The sequence below is a fragment of the Megalobrama amblycephala genome, linkage group LG3 (assembly GCF_018812025.1).
Source record: "Megalobrama amblycephala isolate DHTTF-2021 linkage group LG3, ASM1881202v1, whole genome shotgun sequence".
In the NCBI taxonomy this organism is placed as follows: domain Eukaryota; kingdom Metazoa; phylum Chordata; class Actinopteri; order Cypriniformes; family Xenocyprididae; genus Megalobrama; species Megalobrama amblycephala.
Genome location: NC_063046.1, coordinates 2,247,884 through 2,269,899, shown reverse-complemented (window position 1 = coordinate 2,269,899; position 22,016 = coordinate 2,247,884). Strand labels below are relative to the sequence as shown.

Below are 22,016 nucleotides of genomic sequence, written 5' to 3'. Positions count from 1 at the left end.
TACGACACCCCAGCTAGAATTTTTTAGAAATGCTGGAAAAAAAGCTATTTATGTACTGTGTGTAAAGGTGTCATATCTTCTTCAGCTTCAGAATGTGAGAGAGTCAAAATGGCAAGATATTTTTGGGTCAAGCGCTTCCCCTAAAGGTTGCTGAAGGACCTTGTACAAACCTCCAATTGAGAAAAGAACTGGAGACCTACAGTGGAGGATTGTGCATGGTATAATAGCCACAAACAGACACAGAGCACACCTCAATCCACAGGTTGGGGAGGGCTGTCCTTTTTGTGGAGTACAAGAAACTGTCTTTCATTTATTTTTTAATTGTGTGAGATTACAACCATTATTTTATAAAATGGAAGAATGGTGTCAAACCCTGGGGGAAATATTTGCACCTGAAAGGTTTATTTTTGGGCCCAGGTACAGCAGAAGAAAAATGAGGAGTCATGTTTTATTAAATTTCTTATTTGGGCAAGAAAAGATGGCTATATGGTAGTCAAGAAAAAGTAAATTGAATGATAGGGGATCAATTGATGCTGTTTCTATATTAAAGAGATTAATAAAATCCCGTATTAATATAGAGTATAGTTACTACAAGTTGATAAATGACCTGCAGATGTTCAAATATAAATGGGAAGTTAATCAATGTATTTGTGAAGTTGACCCTGATGAAGGCTTGCAAATTTATATCTGAGTTTTGTTTTTTTGTGCTAAAAATTGGTTTTTAATTTATTTTTTTTAATTGATGTCAATGCAATTTTTTTAAACTTTTTGTAATAAAGAGACCTTAAAAGTCAAGTCTCTCTCTCTCTCTCTCTCTCTCTCTCTCTCTCGTGCACATGTGTGGGCATTTGCTGAGTGAGTGGAGTGTGAATCGTAGAAAATGGGATAGTTCTCATTAATGATGGTGAGATTAAGGTCTTCCCACTTGTTAATCCAGCGAGAAAGGTTTTGAATGTGCCCCCATTTTTAATGTAATGAAATTGATACTGTTTTTCATGTTTTTGGTGAATGTTGTAAATTATCCCCGCTTTTCAATATTTTGGATAGAATTTTGAGTAGTTTAGGAAAATTTTTTTCGAAAACAGTGTTTATTTATGGGTGTAAATATTCTCGTGATAAATGGGAATTTTGTACCTTTTCCAATTTTTTAGTTGGTCAAGCAAAATTAGCCATTTGGAAGGCATATAAAATTGAAATGGAAGGACAAGAAGTAAATATGGTAAATATATTTAAGGCCTTGGTTGAGTCTAGAATTAGGTTAGAATATGAATTTAATAAAATGAATAGTGATCTTTTAATGTGCATGAAACTCGAAATCCTGCTATTTTGTGATTTTTTTAAACCTTGTCATTAATTTTCTCATCTCTGGAAAATGTGTATTGTTGGTTTTGGAAATTGAATTACCGAAGTTGAGGGTAACTTATCATGTGTGCTCCTCGTTATGGGCATATTGTAAAAAGTGTTTGGTTTATATGTGAACATTTGTAATTGTTTCCCAAGTTTGTTATTTTGCCCAGATTACTTTGCCCAAGTTTATTATTTTTGCCCCTCAAACAAAGACACCAACAACATTTACCACTTATTGATATTTATTTTTATTTTTTTTCTCATACATGCATACATCATACTGATCAAACTGACATGACTACCAGTCCACCTTCCCCATCAACTTGTGTTGAGATGGAAGTACCTGAAGTGGCCACTCCCAACTGGCAGCCAATAATCCCAGCCACTACCAGTCCATTTACCCCCAATCTCACCCATATTGATCGCTTTGGTTCACGAGTGCAGTTTGTATCTTCCACTCTTACTGGTAGCACTCCAGTGCACAACCTCACCTGGGATCCAAATGGAGATCACATGCAGATTTGCACCACCCCTGAATCTTCATCTGTGGGACAGCAAGCATTACCCTGTGAACTTCAAACACCAGGTAGAGGAATTCAGCAACTTACTACACAAGTACAAGGAGACTTGGATACCCTAAAGACATTTGTCCAGCGACAGGAGAATGCAGTTACGCAACTTAACCAAGAGATAAAAGCCAAGTTTTCACAGCATTCAACTCATATTTCAACTGTGGTAGTCAAGATGGAGGATAACCAGAACCAATTACTAAAGTGCATCACTGACAACGCACAAAAGATGGAAGGTGAGATGGATCTATGGTCTAAATCTACAAAGCGTATGATTGCAGAGGAATTAAGCAAAGTGGAGAACACTGTTGTCTCTGAAGTACGTTTCCTGGTTCAACAGCTTCAAGCAGAAGTTCAGCATGACCTCAAGGCCGCTTTTCAGAGTCTGGAAAATAGTCAAGAACAGTCCAACAAGGAATTTTGTCAGTACAAAAAAACAAATGGATGACTTCTGTATCAACACTAAAAAAATTCAGTCGGATTTGTCTGACCAACTTCACACACAGATGAAAGAGATTAAAGAGATGTTTACTCACTCACAGAAAGTATCTCCAACCAGTATCCATGCATCGCCAAGCTCAGTAACACTTACTACCACCATCCCGTCTGTTCCTATAGCAAAAAGTGATCACCTACGACTTACCTTTCCCACTTTTGGAAAACCAACTGATGATCCAGATCCTTTGAATTATTTGACTCGATGTCAAGATTTCCTGGCATTGCATCCATTGTCTGATGTGGATCTATTAGCTACTTTCCGTACAGTTTTGTATGGAACTGCCCGCGACTGGTGGGATGTGGCACGTACCTCTGTATTCACCTGGACTGAATTTGAGGCGGCTTTCCTTTCTGCATTTCTTTCTGAAGATTATGAGGATGAGCTGGCAGAATGAGTCAGGAGAAGAACTCAAGGGGAGAAAGAACTCATTTTTTTGGATTTTGCTTTTTCATATAGAGCCTTATGTAAAAAATGGAAGTCAACCTTAACAGAGAGTGAAATTGTGAAGATGATTCTGAAAAATATCAAACCTCACCTTGCCAGCCAGCTCCGTAACAGAGTATTTACCGTGGAGGAATTGGTTAAGCTAGGTCATCAACTGGAGAAAGACTATGAGCAGCAACTTCAATATGAGAGCAGCTTACACCACAAACAACAGTCTATGCCATCTCGAGCACCTGTAATTCCACAGATGGATAAGATTCCAGTTCAGTGCTGGCGGTGTAAGGGTCATCATCCTCCAGGGAATTGTCCTGGTTATGCTGCTGCTTCAAAGCAAACTTTTCATCAGCCACAGCAATCTCAGAGCAAGAGACCACACCAAGGTCCAAAAAACGGTGGTCCACAGTTTTTAATTGACAAGGTAATCAAGGATGCATCCTTGTCTCCCAATGACGAAGCTCAGTTACATCATATCTTGGAATCACATCCAACAGTGTGCACTCGTCGACCAGGACGAACAGATGTTCTTCAACACAGCTTATACATCAATCAACAAGTACCTATCAAACAGCGACTTTATCGGCTCACTCCTGTGAAGCAAGCCATAGTTAAAGAACAGATCAAGGACATGTTGAATGCTGGCATCATAGAACCCTCACATTCCGCATGGGCTTCACCGGTTGTTTTAGTTCCCAAAAAAGATGGAAGTCTCAGATTCTGCGTGGACTATCGAAAGGTCAATGCCCTTACAGAAAGTGATGCTTATCCCTTGCCTAACATCACCGAGATTTTAGAGTCTCTCTCTGGTGCATCCATTTTCTCAACTTTGGATCTTAACAGCGGCTACTGGCAGGTTCCAATGGACCCAGAGAGTAAACTAAAGACTGCTTTTATCACTTCCGGTGGGTTATATCATTTTAATGTTATGCCCTTTGGCCTTAAAAATGCACCAGCAACGTTCCAACAACTCATGGAGATCGTCCTGAGAGGGTTGCTCGGAATCATTTGCTTTGTATATATTGATGACATTATTGTTTATTTACGAACTATGGACCAACACTTCACTGACATCAAGACCATCTTGCAGAAGCTACAAACAGCTGGATTAACCTTGAATCTGAAAAAAATGCAAGTTCTGTCTCCATGAAATCACTTTCCTTGGTCATGTAGTCAACAGTCAAGGTATCACTGCAGATCCAAGTAAGGTGGAAGCCATCCATACTTACCCAGTTCCTCGCACTCTTAAGGATGTCCAGCGGTTCTTGGGATTAACGGGCTGGTATCATCGATTCGTCCCATACTTCTCAAGGATTGCTGAACCTCTTAACACCTTGAAGAAAAAAGGTCAACCATTTCAATGGACATCACCGTGTCAAAAGGCCTTTGACTACTTGAAAGCTTGTCTTACGTCACCACCCATTTTGGGACATCCCAACCTTCACTTACCCTTCACCGTATACACTGATGCAAGTGACACTGGCTTAGGTGCTGTGCTGATGCAGCGGAAGGAGCAAGGCAGTGAACAGGTCATTGCTTACGCCAGTCGAACCTTAAATAAAGCAGAGGTTAACTACTCCACCACAGAGAAGGAGTGTCTAGCTGTAGTTTGGGCACTTGAGAAATGGCAACACTACCTGGAACATCGATTGTTCACTGTTGTCACCGATCATTCCTCTTTGCAATGGGTAATGAACTCCACTAAAACGACTAGTCGACTCCTTCGATGGGCTCTCCGTCTACAAAGGTTTGATTTTGTGTTGCAATATCGGAAGGGAAAACTGAATGTTTCTCCCGATGCACTGTCACGGATGTACCACTCACCTGAGTGTAATATGTATACTAGTAAGAAGGATGATCTAGAATTTCCCATCACTCCAGACAGCATTTGGGATGAACAACATCGTGATCCTGAAATCACCAAAATATTTCAAGCACTGGCCAAAGATGAACATGCTCAGAAGGAACAGTATGCAGTAGTTGAAGATAAGTTATATCACATTACTCACCTGATTGATGGTAAAAATCACTATCACATTGTCATTCCTCCCTGTCTTATACCTACCGTTCTGCAGTACTATCACTCCAGCCCTCTCAGTGGACACCTTGGAATCTTTAAAACCTACAAGAGGATACAAGATGTTGCCTTTTGGCATGGTATGTGGACTGACGTCAAGAGATTTGTCAAGAGTTGTGTCAAATGTCAAACGCTCAAGAGTGACAATAGGAAACCAGCAGGAAAACTCCAACCAATCACCACCTCGAGACCAAATGAAATGCTTGGCGTAGACATAATGGGTCCACTACCAAAGAGTTCCAAACAGCACACATTCTTACTTGTCTTTGTTGATTATTTCTCCCGTTGGGTTGAGCTGTTCCCAATGCGACATGCTACTGCTCCAGCTATTGCTGAAATCCTGCGGAAAGAAGTGCTTACCTGATGGGGTGTGCCTGACTTTATTCTGTCAGACAGAGGAACACAGTTTGTCTCGGCACTGTTCACTGAACTGTGTGGAAAATGGAGTGTGACACACAAGCTTACCACAGCCTACCATCCGCAGACTAATATGACGGAAAGAGTTAACCGTACTCTGAAATCTATGATATCTGCTTTTGTGGAAGACAGTCACAAAACTTGGGATCACCACCTACCAGAACTTCGTTTCGCACTCAATACCGCAGTTCAAGAATCCATCGGCATGTCTCCTGCTGAGCTCCATCTGGGTAGGAAACTGCATAGCCCTTTGGATAAATTGTTGCATGGGAGAGATCTCTTACCTTTTGATTCCTCATATGATGTTGTCCATCAGCTGTCTGAACTTCAAAGGAAGGCCAAGGAAAACTGTAAAAAAGCACAAACAAGACAATTGAGAAATTACAACAAAAGCCGAAGAGATGTACTGTTCCAAGAAAAAGACAGGGTATGGATCAGGAACTTCCCACAATCTAGTGCACAGCGGAGTTTCAGTGCTAAGTTAGCACCCAAGTGGAAAGGCCCATACCGCATTATACAGCAGCTGGGTCTCCTAAACTATAGAGTTGCTCTAGAGTCCTCAGGAGAGGATGTGCCAAATGTACATGTGTGCAATTTGAAACCCTGTTTCCCTACTGCGGAGGAAGTAGAGTTGCGTAACCAAGAGAAACTACAGGAGATCTTCCAGGACACCTCTGATGAGGAAGAAGATTTCCTGGGATTTTAAAGTAGCTCTTAGTACAACAACTAGGAGTTGTTTTTCCATGGGGGAGGGAGTGTGGCGACACGATATCAGTTCGCCAATTATTTAATTATTTGTGCTGCCGACCAATGAGGAAAAGTGAATTTACGTGGCAAACTATTTAAGGAGGGGTTTTCCATGTGAATGACGCGGAGGAAGTGAGTGCAAACCGGTACTAACGTGAACGGAAGTGACTGGTGAAATGTGTGCTGTGCGAGGTCCAGTTATGAGAGAGTGCTCTGGCTGAAGGCTAAAAGAAAGTGCTCTGGTGCAAATGAGTCTGCGTGAGGTGAAAAGTGAGCAGTGTCCAGACTGAGTGGCTTATACTTCCTGGGGGTTGATTGAGCGAGTGTCGGAGTGAGCGAGAGTGCAGCTGTGACGCAAAGACTCCCTCATAGCTCTCTACTACGATGGCCGGCAACGGCGCGTGCCTTGGATTATGCCTCCTCAAATGTTCTTCTGGTCCGTGCTGCAAACGTAGGGCTAACAGCTCTGGTGTTAACTACTCACCTGCTACTCATCTGACTCGGGGACTCCCTCGTGGCTCTCTGCTGTGACGGCCGGCATCGGCGCGTGCCTTGGATTGTGCCTCCTCAAATGTTCTTCTGGTCCGTGCTGCAGGCGTGGGGCTGGCGGCTCTGGTGCTGACTACTTACCTGTTACTCCTCTGACGCAAGACCAGCGGCTCCGGGAGTCTGGGTACAACTCGACGCACACACATTACACACACACACACAAAAGCACTTCAAAATAGTCATGCCCTCCCTCACATACATGCATACACATTTTTCCCTTTGTTTGTTGTTTGGAGATTGTTTTGCTCTAATGTGAAACGGTCTGAATGTCTAATTGATGTGGACATTGTATATTGTGAACGGGTTTATTGTGATAAAGAGACTCTATTCATGCATGTTTAGTACGCTGTTTTGGAGAATGTTGGGATTGAGACTTTGTGTATACCAATGCATAGGAACTCGCCAATGGACAAATACGTTCCCACATCCCCAGTCAAGTGGTTACACTTTTTAGAGTTGTGTCTTTGCTATGTTTATTATTATTATTGTTTTTTTTTCCCTGTTCTTTTGTGGAGGTGTTTGGAATGCACAATGTATGTTTGCTATGGTGATATGAAATACATGATGCTTAGTGGGTTTTCTAAAAAAAATAAATTTGCAAATGAATTGATTCAGTGAGTTTGGTTTGATTCTGCCTTTTCAAGTGCATATCATATCATATGTAACGGTGGTTTTTAAAATGAGCTATCCAGAGTTAATTTATTGACAGGATTAAAGGCCTGTCTGGCGTCCGAACAAATAGATGAAATTACATTTTGAAAGTTGAGGGGCTACCATCGCTACAAATGTTTGAGAAGAAATGGTGTGTAAACAAAGGGTTGATTTTTATAGAAGATGAAGAGATTTATTTTAACTGGTAAATAGTTTGTTAAATATGATGGGTTTTTTTTGTATGTTAAAAGTATCTTTTTGATGGTGAATTAAATTGCTGTTTAAAAGTCAAAAGTCTCTCTCTCTCTCTCGTGCACATGTGTGGGCATTTGCTGAGTGAGTGGAGTGTGAATCGTAGTGTGAATAGTTAAAAATGGGATAGTTCTCATTAGTGATGGTTTGATTAAGGTCTTCCCACTTGTTAATCCAGCGAGAAAGGTTTTGCTTTCGAATGTGCCCCCATTTTTAAGTGATGAAGCACTGCAACGCAAATGATCTCGATATGGACAGTTGGTCTCTGCAATTAAGAAAATCCCCCTAGGCTGCAAATCTCCATTGTTAAAGCACGTTGTGTCTTTCCGCAGACAAGTACATATGCTTTTGAGGAGTGATATTGATGACTTGAAAATTGCTTTTAAATTCAAAGTTAATAGCTTTGATTATGTAATCTTCGCTACAACTGACAGCATGAAATGCTTTGAATGTGGAAAAGAAGGGCACTTGGTAATGTGCTTGTCCTAAAAAAATATGTCAAATGGTATACAAAATGAAAGTGGGTCTCAAAGTCTTAATGATGGTCAGAGTGTGGAAAAAGAAAGCACAGTTGGTGAGGTTTTGGATTTGAGTGCAGACAAAGAAGAACAAGTAAGTAGTAGATTAATGAGAAATTATTGGTTTTGATGAGACAGAGAGTGAGATACTGTATTGAGGATGAAGCTGTATTTAAAGTGCCGTCAGTGAAAAGAAAGTTGAATCTTTGTGAGTTGGCAACTACATCAAAAAAAAAAAAAGGCACAAGATGAGACCGTTACTCCTAAAAAGTTCTGAGGAGGTTTTGAAAGTGATTTGCCTGACCTGAAAAGTTTCTGAAGTGCAAGTAGAGGAAAATGTGAGACAAGACTATAGTGGTTACAGTTTGGAGAGAATTTAAAAAATTGTGCAGCGTACAAAAGGAATGAGGAATGTTGAGGTTATAGACTATTTTCCTGATCTTTATTCATTGAGCAACAATTCTAATGAAACAGAAAGGTGAAAGATGTCTGTCAAATCCTGAGGTGTATTGTCTAAATAAGAGAGTACAAAAAGTGCGTCCTCAAGCCATGCATAATGATATGTCACAAGAATAATGGAGTAATATGGACCTGGCTTTTTGTGCTGTTTTCCTTTTTTTGTGCTGCATCCCTCATAATGAAAAATGGGGGGGAAGCAGCATTAGCAGATCTATTAGGTACAAGGTTTTAGGGAGTGTTGGTTAGATCCAGATTTCAGAGTCTTTCTGAATTGGATGACCCCTCAAAGTTGTTCTTCAGTTTGGAAAGGAAAAATGGCCAAAGTGAAAGTATTCAGTGTTTACGGTCAGAAGATTTTTAGATTTTTAGATTTTCTGACATTCGTAAAAGGGCTGTCAGTTTTTATAAGGAGCTGTATTCCCTCAGTTTTGTGGATGGCCAGTTAATGATTGAATATGTGCCAGATCTTCCAAAAATGAATGAAGATTCATATACAAAACTGGTATGTCCATTAACAATAGAGGAACTTTTCAATGTTTGCAGAGTATGAAGAATGGTAAAGCACCAGGATGGGTTGCCTGCTGAATTTTATAAGGCATATTGGCATTTGTTGGGAAAAGATTTGTCTGCAGTTTTAAGTGATAGTCTGGATAAAGGACAACTGCCACTATGCAGCAGAAGAGTTGTTTTAACTTTGCTCCGCTAGAAAGGTCATCTCAAAGAGATAAAAATCTGGAGAACAGTTTCTTTATTATGCACTGATTATAAGATTTTATCAAAAGCTTTGGCGAACAGACTGAAGGAGGTCATTGGACAGATTATACATTTAGATCAATTTTATTGTGTACCTAATAGACCCCGAGTGGATAATATGTCCTTAATTCGGGATGTTTTGGAAGTCTCTAGACTGTTGGGGAAAAAAACGTGGTCTAATTTCCCTAGATCAAGAGAAGGTGTTTAATTGGGTGGATCATCATTTTTTAAAATAATAATGCAAAGAACCTGGGAACATATTATTGAAAATGTAGAAGCAAAATTAGGAAAGTGAAAATGGATTTTACCCAAAATGTCCTTTAGTGGGAAAAGTAGCCTTTAGTCTACAGTTTGTTCAAAAGTTTTTATACAGTCCTAGTATATCATGGTTTGGACCTGCCTGTTGCCTTTTAAGTAAGGTTCGAAGGTGGGGTTTTAGAATAAATATCTTTTGGACAGATTGTAGGAGTTTTAATTTGAAGTCTATTTCTTCCTTTTATGAGAGTATAAGAAAAGCACGGTGTGTAGGTGTACAGGTTAAAAGATCATTGTCATATAAGTCTCTGTATTGGTTTCTGGAAGAACCTTTGATTAATGGTGCTCGCCTGGATTTATGTAGAGATACAACTTTATGGTTGATGCAAACTTTAACAAAGCCAAAGTTGTTAAAATAAAAGACTTTTTAGAAGTGGCTGGTATTGCGTTGGACAATGCTGATGCACTTGCACAGAGACTTGAAATTAAATCAACAATGAGCGATCTTCAATGTCGTGTTTTACATGGGATTGTTGCTATAAATGCTTTTATCTCAGTGTTGAATCCAAATGTGCAAGAAAATGTCCTTTTTGTGGTGCAAGAGAAACCATATTTCATTGTTTTATACACTGTGAGAGATTAAGACCTTTGCTTGTTTTTTTTTTTTGAGGCTTTATTTACTAATGTTAATAAAATGTTTACAATTATTGTGTTTATTTTTGGTTTTAAATATTGTAAAGGAAAAAAAAAAGAGAAAGGACTGTTGTTAATTTTTTTCTTAGGTCAAGTCAAAATGGCAGTTTATAAGTACGAAATATAAAACTGCTTATGGCACTAGTAAAAATGTTGAATTATTGTTTAAGGGTCTCATAATGGCAAAAATAAAATATCAAGAATAAAACATGATTTTATTTTCTACTCTCATATGAAGAAATTGGAAAAGTTTGAAGAAGTTTGGAATGTAGAAAAAATGTGCTAGATTGAAAATGACAACGTTGCATTTTGTTGAAGAATTTGAATATGTGAATTTTTAAAATGTGTTGTAAAAATGTTTTTGTTTTTGATGGTTTTTATACCTGATGTTGTGTAGTTAATAAAGGTGTGTTAAATCTCTCTCTCACAATTTTTTTTAATACATTTGGACTCCTTTCTTTGTTATGAAGATAATTTCATCAAGATGAATGAGTAATTTCTGATCAAAAATATTCAGATAAATGAAATTCCCACATCTAAAGTTAAAATCAGAAACATAGAATCTCAACATTCTTTAAAAACTCTTTTATTATTTTCAGATTTTCTTGCCTTTGTTATACAAAGATGTTAAATAACTTAAATACATTCTTACCAGTCATTCATGATCAGTTTATACCTACAAGCTATACACATGAGGTAGAGGAAAATAATTTAGTGGAAAATAGTTTCCCATTAGACAAGAAAAAGTGGACAAAGACAAACTACTGACAAAAACTCTGCCCTTAAAAGAAAAATAATGCATTTTAATAGTTGGAGCATTGCACAAACCCTGATAAAAATCAGAATAGTGACCAAGCTATTGGAAAATAATAAAGAAAAAAAATGACTGTGCATTTGCCAAATGCTAAGTGTCTGCAATCCATTCTCAATGAATGTAAATCTAAACAATGGACTCACTTGCTGTTTCTTAAAGTTATGTTTATTAGCCTTTATGCTACAAATAATGAGATTGTTACAGCTAACTGGACCATAGGGTTACTTGTGGTGTTGAAGTTTAGTGTTGGTTACTAAATATTCTTACTCTTTGGTATACATTCCTTATAATAAAATAAGTACAGTTGCATTTCAGAAATAAGAGCAGAATTTAATTTTAGAGGGTTTGTATTGGTCTTTATCTTTGGGGGAAATGATTTCTTTTAAGGAGGGGGGGAGGGGGGGGGGGGGGGGCATTTGGAATCAGAGGCATTTGGCCTATACCCAATTACAGGCCAAATGCAAGACAGAAAATATATATCTAGAAAATCATCTTGAGCTTTACAAAATGTACAAATAACACATGCTCTTAAAACGTTTCAAAATATATTGTCTCTGTGTCCTTTTTCCACAACCAAATACATTTTATACAAATTGCATTGGAAAGTAAGATTAAGGAAGCAAGACGATAACCAAAAAGAAAGAAAGAAAGAAAGAAAGAAAGAAAAAAAAAGAAAAAGAAAAAAAAAGGCAGAACATGCAGCATGCCAAAAATGCAACTATATGATGAACACTTTACTTAAAGCCTGAAATTGCTTGTTTGTCATGTGTTTTAATGCATTATACTTTAAAGGCTTAACATAAAGGCTTTTATAAAGCATTATACACAAAGGCTTTAAGTAAAATGTAACAAAAAATGAATCCCTTCTCAGACGGAATTATTTCCTATGTAGTCATACACCCCTTGTTTTTGTATTTAAAATTTGCATCAAAATATTCATTGAATCCTTTTTATTATTATCAGTATGAAATATCAGCATTTTTTGAGGGTTTTTTTCTTTCAAAGGCATTATCTCTCTATATACATTTGCAAGAAAAAGTATGTGAACCACTTGCAGATAAAACTTTTGAACTGGGTCATTTTAATAAATTCAGCTATTTTTGTCTTATGGATAATATGTAAACATCTTTTATGTAAAATATCTTACTCAGGACAGTATTAAATAAAAAATAACATGCATTTTGTATGATCTCTCTTATTTTGTTAAAATTTTGCACATTTTCACAGATTCTGCAAGTGGTTCACATACTTTTTCTTGCAACTGTATCTATATATCTGTATCTGTATCTATATCTGTATCTCTCTCTCTCTCTCGCTCTCTCTCTCTCTCTCTCTCTCTCTCTCTATATATATATATATATATATATATAAACATTTTATTTTTGAGGCAAAAGGCTTAATGTCTTATGCAAATTTGCACAAGTTAATCTCGATGATTTTACTGGAATACAAGGCAAAATTTTAATACAACGATTTTGTGTAGTGCTGTCATGTTTGACTTTTACATTTCTATGTGGATGTAATTTTAGTTGAGCATTTGCTTATCTTCAATGCAACACCAAAACATGCCGTGTTGAATCATCCACCAGATGTTTTCGCAACATTTGATAAAAAATTAACAAAAAGTAAATTTGCTCCATTTAAAGATTTGACACAAATAAGATATTTAAAATAAAATACAGTGCTATTCAGGTGACACATACTTTCACAGAGGTCATAGCGACATATATGTGCTTACTGAGGATAATTTCATAACAGCATAACATTTATTTACAAAGCACTGAACTTGGCACTTCATAAAAATTGGGCGGGGGGGGGGGGGGGGGTGGGGGGGTGGACTTAAAACATCAAGACAGATCTAAACATCAATATTTTGGAAACTTCTGTTCAAATACCTGTAAGCGGTATGCATGTGCCTCACTTTTGTCTGTATGCCACAGGATCATAACCATAGCTATTTACAACTTAAAAAAAAAATAAAAAAAAATAATAATAAATAAAAGAGCTTCCATGCTTCAGTGCGTGAAGGGTGCCATTTTTCTTTTTGTCGGTCTCTCACTCAGTAGTTCATTCACACTAAACTAAAAAATAATAATAATAATAAAAGAGCATATATAATTCATTTATATATTTTGTCATATCTTCATTTCTATATCATTTATTTACATTACGTGGACCTCAACAGAGTTTGGTGATCCGAATACAAAGTCATACATTGTAAAAGTTTATGCTGCCACTAAATTGACAGTGTTTTAAATTATTAAAAGTCTGATCAGAAACTTAGATCTTGTCATTTGCTTAAACAGCGGTATTCTCCATGCCAGCTGTTATGTTAAATAATTTTCAAAAATATGGTATTTCAATGTTCTATTTTACAATATAGATATATGAACTTCTATGTCCACATAGTCAAAAAATGTCATGTTCAGCCTCTTAACAATTGTGAATAGATTCAATGAAACAGTAAGTTTAGAAGAACTACTGATTGATTGATGGGCATTTGAAACTAAAAACTGTCCACCATAATTTTCCAACATCAATATCTGCTGGAAAATGTATTAACTCTGAGGTTAATTATTTCCCCCTTAAAATACAACACAGAAAGGGGGAAATTTCCATTGCAGATCAGTGGCCCACATTTGCTGTCATCTCTTATTTGCTCCCTCCAGCTGTCTGTGAAACTGACAGAGCATTAAGTGACCATGAACCATGTCATATTTCATATTTAACTAGCATTGTCCTGAAAAGCACTGCTGCAATGATTACAGCATTGAATCAGCAGCTTTTTAATGAGGATGGACAGATGTGTCGTCAAGCGGAAGCCTAAATCATGGAGACTAATGCTCACTGTGAAATCTCCATGATTTCTTTACCATCAAATTGTGCATAGTGGTTTCACATGTTCCCTGAACAGTCATTTGTAGAGTTCATTTAAGGCAGAGTTAAATCTTAAAAATAGACTGGATAAAGCAAATAATTTTCATTCCTTGCAAGAACTATTCCTTGTGGTGTTCCACAAATTATATCCACAGAAAAACACAAATCAAAAGTATTGCTTTCCTAAGGGCCTTGTCAAAGAGAATTACAATACAAAGTGAATGCAAGCACACAAACAATAAAACATGTGTGTGGTTAGTGGTTATTTAACATACTCAGATAAGTGGTGTATATAATATAATTATAATGTAATTTTATCTATGTACATATGCATACACACTCTTGTGTGGATGTAGAATACATGTGCATGTAGAATAAATCTGACACCATTTTCTCTTTGCAAATTACATCTCCAAATTAAGATGGAAATGTAATTTCAATCACATAGAAACACAATACTCTTACACATATGGCTTGAGATGTTTCAAGCTATTATTCAGAGACTGTCAAAACATTGGATAAACAATTGTTCTGTGAAATGTTTAATTTAGTTCCAAAGTGTCGCTCAAAACTGTAGACCATTCCCTTAGGCTTGGTATTTTACACAGCTTTGACACTGCTCCACATGGAAAACAGAAAAAAAAAAGAAAAAAAAAAACGCCCTGCAAAACCTCTCAAAAAGTGCTTTCATCTTTCTTAACTAGTTTGATGCCTTTGAGAGCTTTCCCCAAACCAGGAAAAGGGAATCCACCTAAACTTGTCACTTCTCCTCTCTTTTTTGGCTTCCACTCATTAATATCTCTTCACTGTTCCCAGACTGGTGAAAAATATTCTGCCTGGTTGTGATGCGTTTTACCCCTTACAGGTGTAAACCTCTTCTCTTTGTGTGCACTGTTTGCATTCAACATAGCAGCACCAGCGCACCTGGCACTGGCACGGTCTCGTCACCACTCGGCTCTGAGTGTTGTGCCCCCTGCCACAGCAGATGGCCTCGCAGTTCTTATCCTTGTAGCATTTGCGGGCCAAGGTGCCTGCTGAATACTTGCTAGGCCTGCAAAAACTTGGTGAGTCCTCAATGTGTAGAAGATCAGGGGTGCGGGGAATGAGGTCCGGACGAGGGCCTGGAGGGGGCTGTTGCCCCTGTGATCGGGTCTGAGAGATCTCTCCCTCTCCAGTTGCCTCATTGGTGGAGCTGGCCACTTTGACTGAAGTCTCGTAACGCTGTTTGAGCTGCTTGCCAATTTCATGAAAGGGTGCCAGCTGCCTCCAGCATGTTTGCACGGTACACGAACCCGAAACTCCATGACACTTACAGGTGGTCTCCACCCCTGCCTTGATCACCTGTGTGGAACAAATTTTAAAAGTAGTGAGGATGACACACACCAAAGAAATTACAGTTGAAAATTTGACCAAATATCAACATTAATGTCTCCAATTATCTCAGCAGACACAGTACAGAGCTCAGCTGCGATACATGAAAGACACAGTAAGTGCAGTGTTTACCAAACCCTGATGTTGCCCCTCATATTGAAAAATCTGTAAAGGTCAGTTAGGGTTAGGTTGTAAATGTTATTTACAAAACAAGCATTTCAAAAGCACACTGAGGCAATAACTTTGATGTTCCCACAAAATTGTATTGTTTTAACCCTTTATATTAACCCTTTCGCACGTAAGTTTCAAATATTCTGGCTGACCCCCCAGCGTGAGTTTTTTAAGGCGACCGTTATTTAGAACGTTCACTTTATGGTTTCCATGGTGACGCGTCATTGCTTGTTACGTGACACACCGCAGCGCTGTATGACTGATGATGTGCTTTCATTTAATTTTTCCTTTTTTATTCAAAATATTCACAAATTTGTTAACTATAGCATGAAATATCTAATATTCCGATTGCCAAATATGTGCAAGTGAATGTGTTTTGCTGTTTAAACACCTTTATAACGATTGCGTTAGTTGAGCCATATGAGCGATGGGCGCCGCCATGTTAGTTTGCACCGCGCAGAGAATCGGATCTGTTGGATTTACAACCCATGAATTTATCCACTTCTCCCGAAATACATGTAAGTAAGTGTGCCGGTGAACTGGGGAAGAATAGAGTAAGCTTTTAAGTTACTTTCACAATGTGTATCTGATATGAATTAAACGTGTTGTCAAATTATAATGGAAAGGGTTGTTATTTCCGCTTCTATAGACATCGTGTATTTTACAAACTCTAAATATATTGTTTTGTTAGTACTCATGTGTATTTAAATGTCTGAAACCTGAAATGAACATTATTTGGTTGAAAACACTGCATATATGTGATATATGAAAAGCGCTGCGCGCGTCCGTCTCTGTTTTAGCGCCAGTTAAAGCGCGCACGCACATTTGAATTTGGCAGTTGATCACATAATGCACTGAACGTTCTAATCACACCGGTGTGATCGTACGCTCCTGGGGCCAGCCAAGACTGATCACACCGGTGTGATCGTACGTGTTAAAGGGTTATATTACAGGCCACTGAGGAGTAGGTATTATCCTCATTCTTACATAATTGCTAAAATTATGGCTTTATTAAAAGCATCATCAGCTGTCATGAAAAAGCTGTGCTTTAAAATATGTCAGTTATACAAGGATACAATTTTTAAAACAAAGTTTGACCAGCCGTTGTAACTTTAATTTCAATCAAAATATGCAAAGTGGAGGTTTCTTGATGTTTTTAACGCATCACTGATATGCAGTGTATATATATAATATAATATATATATATATATTTATTTATTAGGTCATATATGAGGACAGGGATATGTGTGTATGATTGCATTCGAGGGTGTGTGTGCTTGTGTGTGTGTGTATTTGTGCACACATATGACACTGGTTTTAATATATATATATATATATATATATATATATATATATATATATATATATATATTTTTTTTTTTTTTTTTTTTTTTTTTAAAGTTAGCCAGTTTTAAAATAATAGTGAGTTTTGAAACATAGAATGTTATGTTTTTCAAATATCCTCATTATTGTTGTTATTTAACGTTCCAAGTGTTCTGATGCAAAAGCCACATCTGTCAAAAATGAGATAACAATATTGAGTGAATGCTCTCCGCACATACTATACATTCATCAAATGAAGAGTTTGGTTCCAAAACGCAATAAATCCATTTTGATTAATTTTAGTAAAAATGTGTTTTCTTTACCAAGAAAGTGGCAAGGTGAAAACGTCTCAGGTTACAGATGTAACCCTGGTTCCCTGAGTAGGGAACGAGACGCTGCGTGGTAACGCATTGGGAACCTTCTGCGTGATGTCGTCACTGAAGCACTCATGTATCTAGCCAATCGCGTAGCGAGACGTCAGAGACGGGTGACGTCACGGACCAGGAAACTATAAAGCACACCCGGATGCAGAGCACGCTAGCTTCTAAATAAGTCTGAAGCAAGCACTCGCAAGTGTGCAGGGGTACGGCAAGAGACGCAGTGTCTCGTTCCCTACTCAGGGAACCAGGGTTACATCTGTAACCTGAGACGTTCCCTTTCGTGGGAACTATCAACGCTGTGTGGTAACGCATTGGGAACGCAATCCCAACTGAGCCGTAGCTCAAACACTTGTCAAAGTTATCTTGACAGAATGGAGGACCCCGGAGTGGAGCCGATATCAAGGTTATAATACTTAATAAATGTGTGCTGGCATGACCATCCAGCTGCATCACATATATCACCCATGGAAACTCCTGACATCAAAGCTTTTGATGCCGCCATACCCCTAGTCAAATGGGCGCGAACATTCAAAGGAGAAGGCTGTCCGGCCACTTCATAGGCAAGTGAGATGGCCTCGACCACCCACTTGCTCATTCTCTGCTTCGATGCTGGGCCCCCTTTTTTAGGGGACCCATAACAGACAAACAATTGATCTGACTTACGCCACAGGGCAGCTCTGTGGACATAAGCATCCAAAGCCCTTACCGGGCACAGCAGATTCAATTTTTCCTGATCCGCAGATTCAAATGGAGGAGGATAGAAGGCCTGAAGCACAATGGGGCCTGGGACATTGGTAGGGACCTTTGGGACATAACCCGGTCTAGGATACAGGAATGCTTTCACCATTCCTGGAGCAAATTCAAGAAAAGAAGGAGCAACAGAAAGTGCTTGTAAGTCTCCTATCCGCTTCAGAGAAGTGATAGCTAATAAAAGAATCGTTTTAAGAGTGAGGAACCTCTCAGGAACCTCCTCTAGTGGTTCAAAGGAAGCCTCAGCTAACCCCTGTAAGACCACAGCCAAGTCCCAGGCCGGAACCCTTGTGCGCACTGGAGGCCTCAACCTCATTGTGCCACGGAGGAAGCGTGTGACGAGGGGGTCTCGACCTACCGAGATATTCCCGAGATATTGCTGCAACGTAAACCTTCAAGGTTGAGTGAGATAGGCCCTCCGAGAATTTTTCCTGGAGGAATTTTAGTACACAGCTAATAGAAGAAAGGACAGGGTCCGTATTATTATGTCTACACCAGGTGGAAATCAAATTCCATTTGTAGGCATACAACTTCCTTGTGGCAGGAGCTCTGGAATTAAGGATGGTCTCCACAACCTCGGTTGGGAGACCAGCATCTACGAGCCTGGCCCCCTCAGAGGCCAAGCCCATAGTTTCAGTCGTTCTGGGCGGGGATGTATAATCGTGCTGCCCGTTTGAGACAGGAGGTCCTGTCTGAGAGGAAGCTCCATTGGGGAGCCGTTGAGTAATGACACTAGGTCTGAAAACCATATCCTGGTTGGACAGAATGGGGCTACCAGTATTAGGTTGGCCCCTTCTCGGCGTACTTTTTCCAGAACTCCCGGGAGCAGGGCGATCGGGGGAAATGCGTACAGGCGCAGCCTCGGCCACGTCTGTACCATAGCATCCAGACCCAGAGGTTCTGGATGTGTTTGGGGAGTACCAGAGCGGACACTGTGTTGACTCTCCCGAAGCAAACAGGTCGACTTCTGCTCGACCAAAATTTTTCCATAGGAGATCCACCACTTCTGGGTGGAGTCTCCACTCTCCGGGTCTTGGCCCCTGCCTCGACAGGGCATCTGCTCCCACGTTTTGATGTCCCGGGATGTAAGCTGCCCTCAGCAAAAGCAGCTTCCCTTGAGACCACAGGAGGATCTGACGGGCCAAGTAATATAGTCGGCGAGACCGCAGAGACCACGCTTTCCACATGGTCAGAGAACGAAGACATCGTTTTGAAACTTTGATCATGCGGAAGGGATTTCCCCTCGGGGAGAACCCCCTGGTCCTGAGCCACCACTGTAGGGGTCTCATGTGCAGAAGGCCAAAAGGTATTACGTTGGACGCAGCTGCCATCAGACCCAGCAGTTTCTGGAACTGTTTTACAGTGAGTGACTGGCCTAACTTCACCCCTTTCATAGCCATAAGAATGGCACTCACCCGAGCGGGAGACAAATGTGCCCACATCGTGGTGGAGTCCCACACTACACCCAGATAATTGGTTGATTGAGCTGGAACTAGCACACTCTTTTGGCATTGAGCCTCAGCCCAAACCTCTTCATATGGGACAGAACAACATCTCGATGTTGAACTGCTAGTTGCTCTGACTGAGCTAGAATCAACCAATCGTCGATATAATTCAGTATATTATTATTATTATTATTATTTCGTGAATGTGTGGGGTGATAATGATAGGCCAAACGGAAGAACCCTGTACTGGTAAGCTTCGCCCCCGAAAGCAAACCTGAGGAACTTCCTGTGAGAAGGATGGATGGACACATGAAAGTACGCATCTTTCAGGTCTATTGCCACAAACCAGTACTCTGATCTGATCTGTGGTATAATCTGTTTGAGTGTCAGCATCTTGAACTTGAGCTTTTGTATTGAGCGATTTAGCACACGTAAATCTATAATAGGTCGTAGACCTCCATCCTTCTTTGGAACAATGAAATAACGGCTGTAAAATCCTGACTGATTGCTGGAAGGAGGGACCCTTTCTATAGCTCCTTTTCGCAAAAGTGTCATAACTTCTTGTTCCATAACCAGAGACTGCTCGGGGGTTACCACTGTGGGAAGAGCCCCGTTGAATCTGGGCGGACGAGACCCGAATTGAATCTTGTAACCCTCTTTTATAGTGAGCAGCACCCATTTCGATATATTCGGGAGAAGTTTCCATTCTACCAGAAAATCTACTAAGGGAACCAGTCTCTTGAGACTGGCCTCTGGTGTTTCTTGAGCACTCGATTCGACATTCTGAAGCGGCGCACTGGCAGAGGACAATCGAATCAAGTGGCCGGCCGAATCCTCGGAGGGTCGGCGGAGACCGCTGCGCCCTGACGCCCTGCCACCCAAGGGTTGGCATAACGATCCCCTGAGGGCGCCGAAGGGGAGCAGCTATTAGATATATTTTTCGCCGGCTCCCTTCGGAGGGGGCCGCCCTCATCGGTTCCTGACCCACAGACATCAGGACCGCTTCGAAGCCTTCCGGGCCAGGACAACGGCGCGCAGGTCCGTTCTGCCCCTAGAAGGCTTCGGCTGAGCGGGCCGACCCGATCCCCATGCTCTCTGCGGGGGAGCACGAGCGGCCACGCTGATCTTTTGTTGCGCTCTGTGGTGCGCTGAGGAGCTCGTCGATGGCCAAGGCTGCTCCCGCTCAACAGCCTCGGGGGGAGGGTTTCTAGGTTTGCGGGGGATGAACCTCTGGAACGCCGCAGACTGTTTCTTAGCCTCCTGGAACCTCTCGACGAGTGTTGTAACAGCGTCGCCGAAGAGGCCCGCAGGAGACAGCGGTGCGTCCATAAGGGAGGCTTTGTCACGCTCCCTTATGTCCGAGAGGTTCAGCCACAAGTGCCTCTCCGTAGCCACCAATGCTGCCATAGAGCGGCCGATTTCTTTTGCCGTCTCTTTGGTGGCACGGAGAGCCAGGTCAGTTGCCATCCTGATTTCCTGGATGCACTCATACGTGGCCTCCCCGCTGTTTTCCACTTCCCCCAGCAGGTCAGCTTGATATGCTTGTAAAAGCGACATGGTGTGCAAACATGCCGCCGCCTGACCTGCTGCCGCGTAAGCCTTGCCCACCAAGCTTGATGTGGTCTTTAGTGGCTTGGTGGGCAACGTCAGGGTTTTCAGCGACGATGCGGACTCAGGGGAGAGATAGCCCGCAAGCGTCTCTTCCACCCGAGGCATCGCCGCATAGCCTTGTTGTTTCAGCCCCACAATGTTACTGTACAGTGAGGTCTGGGGGTGTCCCCATCAGGAATATAGCGTGTGCATGGGTGAACACACTGCTTGAAATGTCTGCCTTTTTCTTCCGCCATTTTGACTCGTGCCTTATTTCACAATATATATATATATATATATATATATATATATATGTGTGTGGTGAAACTGCAAAACTCTTGTCCTCAGACGAAGAGATAACGTTTGTGGCAATAATAGCGAGACAAACAACACCAAATAAGACACACAAGATAACATAGAGCGCTTGCTGAAGACACAGAAGCTAGCGTGCTCTGCATCCGGGTGTGCTTTATAGTTTTCTGGTCCGTGACGTCACCTACGCTACGCGATTGGCTAGATACATGAGTGCTTCAGTGACGACATCACGCAGAAGGTTCCCAATGTGTTACCACGCAGCGTCGATAGTTCCCACGAAAGGGAACCACTATTTTCTGTTTCAAACTTTCACATAGCATCTTTTGGTTATAAAAACATTAAAAATTCAAATCTAGATTTTGATTTTCAAAGGTTTATTATAAAAACGGATTATTTTTCCCCGAAAATGCATAAAAATAATATACTTAAGCACAATTTATTTGTATGTACTTTAGTATAACTAAATGTACTTGTAGCAAGCTATAAATTAGTATACTTAAAGTCTGCTAAATTGGAACAACTAATTTTGTACTAAATGCATTTTAGTTGTCCAAAAGCAGTGCTGAAGTTCAACTAAAGTTGTATTAAATATACTTGTTTGTGCTAAAGTGGAACTATTCCAAGTATACTTAAGTACACTTTAAATAAGTTTTGAAATACAGAATTCACTCAGAATAAACTTTAAATGTATTTTGGTGACATTAGAATTGCAATTCAATTACATTATAAGAGTGTTGAAAATACATTAATATTATA

At 40.1% G+C, this 22,016-nt stretch overlaps 1 protein-coding gene across 1 annotated transcript in view; it reads right to left on the bottom strand.

Annotated features, from left to right (window-relative positions):
• Window positions 1-12,333: 12,333 nt before the first annotated feature.
• Window positions 12,334-22,016, bottom strand: part of wnt9a (wingless-type MMTV integration site family, member 9A) — a 171,758-nt gene continuing 162,075 nt past the window's right edge. Inside the window, exon 4 of the mRNA XM_048183481.1 lies at window positions 12,334-15,256. Within this exon, the coding sequence (XP_048039438.1) occupies window positions 14,768-15,256 (489 nt within the window). The 3' untranslated portion in view covers window positions 12,334-14,767. The remainder of the gene's footprint in view (window positions 15,257-22,016) is intronic.